Source organism: Sipha flava, unplaced genomic scaffold (genome assembly GCF_003268045.1).
Source record: "Sipha flava isolate LNK unplaced genomic scaffold, YSA_version1 76_pilon_pilon, whole genome shotgun sequence".
NCBI classification, from domain to species: Eukaryota; Metazoa; Arthropoda; class Insecta; order Hemiptera; family Aphididae; genus Sipha; species Sipha flava.
The window spans coordinates 383512-391433 of record NW_020273616.1 but is presented as its reverse complement, the minus strand read 5'-3'; the positions used below and the strand labels follow the sequence as shown (position 1 = coordinate 391433).

The window sequence follows — 7922 nt, the reverse complement described above, 5'->3', positions numbered from 1 at the left end:
TAGATATAAGAGATGGGAAAGTTAATACAGATGAAACGGGATGTATAAAATTACCGACCGATTTCTGCACAATCATTTATTCGCAAGATGCTCTCAATGACCAGATATTTCCCAATGTACACAGATAATACACAAATCATGAGTGACTGGCAGAAAGAGCAATTTTAGTAGCAAAAAATGTGGACGTCAACGAATTGAATCTCAAGATACAACATTTGTTACCAGGAGACTTGGTGTCATACAAATCTATTGATACAGTTTGCAATGCTACTGAAGCTGTAAATTATCCAACAGAGTTTTTAAACTGATTACATTTACCAGGCATGCCACCGCATAATTTAGAATTGAAGTTTTGATCTCCGGTTATTTTGCTTCGTAATTTGACCCACCACGGTTGTACAACGACACGCGATAAGTCGTTAAAAAATTAATGAAAAATGTTATCGAAGCCATCATTTTAAATGGCAAAGTCTGAGGTGAAAATATATTATCACCGCGAATCTTTATTATACCCACAGATGTGCCAATACATTTTAAACGCCTTCAATTTTCAATTAGATTGGTATTTGCAATGACTATCAATAAGTCTCAAGGTCAAACGATGTCTGTCTGTGGCTTAGATTTGAGCACATCATATTTTTCACACGGACAATTATACGTGGCGTGCTCTCGAAGCATCCAGTTTGTGTTGGCGAAAGATGGGATAACAAAAAATATTGTACACTCTGTTGCATTAAGGGATAGTTGTTGTTTTTTACTAATATTGTCATAATTAGCGATATATATATATATATAATTTAAAGAGATCAATTTTAATAAATTATTAAAAAATTAAATGTTTGATGGTTTTTTATTTTTATATTTCGTCATCGTTCACATCACTCCATACTTCTTTCTTACATCCTTATCCTTATCCACATCCTTACATGCCTATATTAAATTAGTTATTTTTTTCTAGCAAAGTATTCTCTAAAAATAATTTATATGACAAAATAACGTTTGTCGGATCAACTAGTTCTTATGTAAAAATAAGAAATTGAAAATTATCATAAGTATTATAAAAATACTACAGATTGCATAAATGTTACTCTTCCCCCTACTCTCTATTCAACTTGGAATTTTTTTTTTTTTTTTGTTTATATCATAATGACTGTACAACTATGTTAAAACATATTAAAAATATTCAAATTGATACATATTTCAATACCTATTTGATTAAAATTATTATATACTAAATGTATTGTTGTTATATAGCAGGGATGGGCAACTGATATGTATGAATCCATGTACATTCTTAATCTGGCCAGTGCTAAATTTTCAAATTACTTTATAACATGTAAGCGTTTATTAGTATTTTAATTTATTACTTTAATCGTAAAATGTTGATACGAGATACAACGTTATAGGTTGAATAATTTGGCATTGTTGTCAATTGAGAAATATAATTCAAAATTATTAGATTTAAATGAATTTACTGAAACATTTGCAGCGAACAATAAAAATAGGCGACTTGTCCTTATATAGTTGTTTAAGATGTATATTGTATACCTATATAACCTAACCTTTATATAATAAAAATATAATGCTTAAACAGTGGTCTAAATTGCTCAAGATAAGTGAAGGGATGTCTTATAATTTAGATTTCCTGATATCATCATAACATTCTTCACATCTTGTGTACCTATATTTTTTTTTTTTTTTTATAGTTCATATAAAGTATATTATCTTAGTCCGTGGCTCTAAATATGGGTATAATACGAGTTGCGAAACGACTTATACTAAACAACACAATAAGCTGGGTGCCTGGGCCTGAATGTTAAAAACAATTATTTTCAATGAAAAAAAAAAAAATGTCTTATACATAAATATAAAAATGATAAGTATATCATTTTAAAATACAAGTCTTAGGAGGGATGCGTTATTCTAGACAAAACAAATAGAGGGATGAAAACTGTAAATACAAAAAAGTAGAGGGATGCTATCCCTCCATACTCCCCCCTTCGAGCACTGTGCTTAACCAATACACAATATATTGAAATGTAGTATTATTTTTTATGGATATTGTCTGATAAGAAGAGTAGTATTGGGTACAAAAGGGGCCAATAAATGTTGGTCTCTTTATAGAAAAATGTCTGATTACGTGCTTGTGTAGCCGCGAGTCAATTGTCTTGATTCTGTCTCAGTCACAGAATTATTTATTATTTTATTCATTCTGAATATCTGCGATTTATGATTTTTGTTCATTTTATTGAGATAGGATTGTATATAGAAAGATTCTGTCTCAGTCACAGAATTATTAATTATTTTATTAATTCTGAGTATCTGCGATTTATAATTTTTATTCATTTTATTGAGGTAGGCATATATAATATATGTTGATGTATATTACGGACTAAAATAATATAGTTAGTGAATCACAAATGATTCAAATTTCAAACTGATTAGTGATAAGATCCCTTGTAACCTCAATTTTTTCAATAATCATTTCTTTGTGATAAACTTTTAAGGACTATCCATTATTTTATATTCTATGGTTTTTATTAGTTTTAATTTGATAAAAACGTTTAGAAAGTCAACATATAAACTGTAAATCTTACGATTAATTATTTTGATTTTTGATAGTTATTACATATCTATAGAAACAACTACAGCCAGAGACAATATTTTATATAACAAAGCATAATATATTTTTTAGGATTTATAATTAGTTACCAATATTATAAATATGCCGCGCCTTTCTGTAAGTATTAATAATCTGTTTATTTTAATGTTCTTCAAAAGTTATGTTTATTATGTTACAGAAAGAAGAAATTGCCAAGCAATTTATGCTTCCTGAGCGTAAATCGAAAATTGCAACATTACTTAAACAAGATGGACAAGCTTATTGTATTTGTCGATCATCAGACAGCTCTAGATTTATGATGTAATTGAATTATGTTTTAACTTTGACAAGGCCGTATCTAGACATTTTTTAAGTTTTTAATTTAATTAATATCTAGGAATATAAATGTAATTTTTAAATTTTCTGACAAACATGTTGCTAGATTTGCTATGAATACTTTATACAAATAAAGCCAAATAGTTTAGTTAAATACTTTGATGGAGGTGAATATATATTGATAGTGAAACATAATAAACCTAACCATGCTAATATAATATGAAGACACTAATCTGAAAATTCAAAATTAATTTCTAGTAAACATTTTAAAATTTAAAATTTTTATCATGATGACTTTAAAATATTTAGATAAAAAAGAGTAAGAATAACGCTATTCCCAATTATCTTAATTCTTGCAGTATCTTATACTGTAATTTATAAAATGTATTTAGTATACAGTTCATTAAAATACAATAAGAATTTAATTGAGATATTATTTTTTTTTATTAAATTATCATACATTAATTACATTTTATTTTATAATTTATAGTGGATGTGATGCTTGTGAAGATTGGTATCATGGTGATTGTATTGGAATTACAAAAAAACAGTCCAAGCTTATTAAACATTATTATTGTGATGTATGTCCATGCACCATATTATTTGATTTAAAATTTAAAAAGAAATGCTTGAACTATTAAAAATTGTTTTATATTATTTTAGAAATGTAAAGCAGAAGATGCTTCTTTGAAAACAGTATTCAAAACTTCAATAAATCGTAGTGATTTTAAAGATAAAAATGATCAATATGTTGGAAGTAAGCGTGGTAAGTTAAAAAAACAACAAAAAAAATTATATATTATAAATATATCTAAACAAAAGTTTTTATATTTATATGAACTATTCTTAATATTATGTTTACATTTTATGTAGTTTTTGGTTTTTTTTATATAATTTTGTATAATAGATAATCGTGAAAAACACCAACCTAAACATAGATCTTGTGGTCGCTGTGAAAATTGTAAACGAGTTGAAAATTGTGGTTTTTGTTTTGGATGTTCAGAAATGAGAAGATTTGGTGGTACAGATTTATGTGAAAACAAAAAATGTTTAAGTGCTAATATACAAGTAAAATTTTGAAATGTGTTATAAATTAATTTGAATATTGTAACATATTTTTTCGATAGGAAATTAGGTCTTTATCTAAGTCTATTAAGAGAAAACGTAAAGATTCTAGCTCTGATGGAGATCACATTAATATTCCACTATTAAATCGTGATCATTGTTATGGTCCTGGTTGCACTCAAATAGCAAGGTTAAATTCTAAATATTGCTCAGATAAATGTGGTATGAGTTTAGCCAATGCTAGAATTTTTCATGTAAGTATAAATTGTCTAGGTAGTAAATTTATTATTACTATTGAATAGTTAATGAAAAAAAAATACTACATACTTTTCCATAAATGACTACTGTCTTATTAATAAAAACCATAAACTATGCACATTCCTCAACATCTTAAGTTTTCTTGCTGCATAAAGTTATAGTCTTTCATGTAACAAATTGTAAAATTATTATTTTACTACTGTAGGTACTACCTCCAAGACTCCAAGAATGGAGCTTATCTCCATGTATTGCAGAAGAAACAAATAAAAAAGACTTAGAATTAGTCAGAAAAGAACAACTTGAAGTTAGGGATATATTGAAAGAGTTAGATAAAAGACATAAAGTAAGAATACATTTTAATTTTTTATAATTTATATGGAAGTTTTGGTTTATTGGTTTTTAAAAAAAATCAAATTTTTGTTTTTGTTATAAAGATTATAGTTATAGGGATTTTCAATTTTTACTGAGTGAAGTGAAACACACACATGACACTTGTACAGAATTTGTATTTAGATATGATAATTGTGTTGCACTTTAGTTATGAATTCTGCGAAATTCATGTGCACACATTGTAAACAACTTCTTTATTTTAAATAGTGAAAAATAGGGTGGTTGACATTAGTGCGTATACAGTTATGACTTGCCACAAGGAGTTTCTTAAAGGATTTTGTAGGTGTTTCCCTGAAGAGTATAGTGGGTTGGTCATTTGACCAAAGGCAACCTTCTTTGAGGGTGGACTTGTATACAATCACAATTGTATCCAATTAGGTTTTAGGACCTTTGGAGTTTATTATTTGATGTTTTTTTCTGTGCACCGTAAGAACCGTTATTTATAATCTCTTAAAATGTGACCATCTCTAATGATGCACTTCTTTACAATATACTTAAAATAAAATGAGTATTAAAACTTTACAATTTTTATATTTTTATTGTTTTTTTTATATATAATAGTTTTGTATACATTTTTTGGGTTAAAATGTACTAAATTAAAACTATATTATTGTCAATTTTTATTTATTGTATTTTTATGCTTTGTAGGATATATATTGATTATTAATATATTCAACTATTGTCAAATTAATTCATCAATATCTTAAATCTTTTTTTATTTAAAGATATTTATAGAAAATGTTCTTAACATAACCTGTAAATAAATAATACCTACCTATAGCCTAAATTATTGTTATTATTATAATAATAGAAAAAATGAAATAATAATAGAATAAAAAAAAAATTCAGTTAAGTTATTTATTTATTAAGTAAAGTTTTATTTTATAAGTATAAAAAATAGTGATTTGTAAAGGCTAAATTATTTTTTTTTAATTATTATTAATATTTAGTACTAATTTTTTTATGGTATACAAAATAAAAAGGAACTAGACATGTTATTAGAAAAATCTTCATTGTTGACTGTTGATCTGAACCAAGAAGTGCAAGATATTGATGAAGAAATGAGCATGCATTGTGTTACTTGTGGACATGAAATTCATACAAGAACTGCTGTTAAACATATGGAAAAATGTTTTAATAAGGTTTGCATTTTATAACATTGGCTTAAAAATAAGTTTAATATATTTTCATAATGTTTCAAAATATTTTAGTTTGAGAGCCAGGCATCATTTGGTTCAATTTACAAGACTAGAATTGATGGTAACAATATGTTTTGTGACTTTTATAACCCTTCACAAGGTACATATTGTAAACGATTAAGAGTTTTATGTCCAGAGCATTTTAAGGATTCAACAGTCATTAGTGATACTGAGGTAAAAATAAGTACTTATATTAAACTGTATATGAATGGTTGAAAAATGCCTTAATATTGTATATTACCAATTTAATTTTTGCAATAATTGAAAAAAAAAATATTTTACATGAATAATATAATAATGATTTTGTTATATTAGTTAAAATTGTTATTTTAAAAATGTATATAAATATATTTAGTATGTGAATAAGTTATATACTGGATTATAATTTTATTTTTGTTGTTTTTAAATTCCAGGTTTGTGGTTGCCCTCTTGTTTCAAATGTTTTCAATTTAACTGGAGAATTTTGCCAGGCTCCTAAAAAAACCTGTATTAAACATTACTGTTGGGATAAATTGAGGCGAGCAGAAATTGATATGGAGAGAGTTCGCCAGGTTCGATAATTTTAAATTTAAATATTTTTCAAAATTAAGACAGTTTATATTGTTAGTTGTTAATAGTTTAGGTTAGTTATTTATATTAACCTAATTCTAAAGTATAAAGAATTGGAAAAATATAAAGTATAAATGTTGATTGTCTATATTTAAGGTAAAATATTTTGTAGTTTGCATTTTTTTTCTTATATTACTCATTAAATAGTATAAAATTAATAATATTTGTTATTTTACATTTATTCATATTTTCATATTTTGTATAAAATATGACATTTCTAATTTTTTAAGCATATGTTTGAAATATTTATAACATTTGATGAAACTTAGTTAATTTTTGTTAATGTTTTATATAAAGTAATCAATAACAATATTATGAGAGAACTTAACTGTTAACAAAATTGTATAAAAATGTATATTATAAGTATGCCTGCCTATGAAATAAAAATCATTTATTTATTTTTTTTAGTGGTTGAAATTGGATGAACTGGTTGAAAAGGAACGCCAAATACGTCATAGAATGTCTTCAAGAGCTGGAGTCTTAGCTTTAATGTTACACTCAACTTATGATCATGAATTAATGGAACGTTTGGCAGCCGAAGCAAATAATTCTCAACAAAAACGTGAAAATAATTCTTGTGTTTCTTCAAAATCAACTATTGTATCTGATGAATAGTTTTCTATGTAAATTTTAAGCAGAGAACAATGACCTTATTGGATTTATTCACTCCAAAATTTCCTTTAATTATGTCTATATATATATAGACATAATTTTTTTGTTTTCTCTCTTTTTAATACTGTATTCATAAGTCAATAATAGTTTATCCATTGACCTTGCTGTTACATTTATTAAATTTATGAATAATTCATTTGTATGTTATTTGATTGACTCTTTTTCACCCTGAACTGAATAGTTTTGCCATTGTATTTGCCGAGAACCTTCTCGGTACAACTTCAGTAACTGTTGGATCATTTTTGGTATAGGACATTTTATGATCTAATCTTTTTATCATTTGACGGTAAGTGATATTATTCAAAAATTTTTGTATTTTATCTAAAAGCTTATATTTTAAATTTATATTATGAAAATTAACCAATTATTTTAATTGATAGTTATTGCTTTTTATGCATAAAAATGTTATTAATTGTTATATTTTTAATAAGTACTGGAATTTAATATTGTCATCATAAATTTAAAAATGTATTAATTATTTTAGTAAACCACCTTTAGCAATTATCAAAACCTTTTATTTAGTTTCAACAATTTATATTTACATATTTGTGGTTTAAAGATAATAAATTATTATTACTTACAACTATTCTAAAAAATTATTAATTTTTTATAATAATAATCATTATTATTATAATTTATAGAATTTTAGTATTTCTTGTCTATTTTTATTATATGCAATTTAATTTATCATTACATTTTCTATAACAATTATTAATTTATTACTGCAGTTTTCATCCCTTTTATACCCCTGTACAGTGGCGTACTTAGACCTGAACTTTGGGGGGGGGGGG

At 25.4% G+C, this 7922-nt stretch overlaps 2 protein-coding genes across 3 annotated transcripts in view; both read left to right on the top strand.

Annotated features, from left to right (window-relative positions):
- The first annotated feature begins 2524 nt into the window (after positions 1-2524).
- LOC112692711 (CXXC-type zinc finger protein 1) lies at positions 2525-7267 on the top strand. Its single transcript, XM_025567463.1, has 11 exons — positions 2525-2740; positions 2802-2923; positions 3429-3519; positions 3602-3704; positions 3846-4006; positions 4066-4257; positions 4467-4604; positions 5635-5793; positions 5863-6024; positions 6264-6401; positions 6868-7267. Exons 1-11 carry the CDS (start codon positions 2726-2728, stop codon positions 7072-7074), a joined length of 1488 nt encoding a protein of 495 aa, XP_025423248.1. The 5' UTR covers positions 2525-2725; the 3' UTR covers positions 7075-7267.
- Positions 7268-7291: 24 nt separating this feature from the next.
- LOC112692710 (fatty acid synthase) overlaps positions 7292-7922 on the top strand; it is a 21627-nt gene continuing 20996 nt past the window's right edge. For both annotated transcript variants that reach the window (XM_025567461.1, XM_025567462.1), the window contains exon 1: positions 7292-7417. The gene's annotated coding sequence lies outside the window, so the exon portion shown is untranslated. The remainder of the gene's footprint in view (positions 7418-7922) is intronic.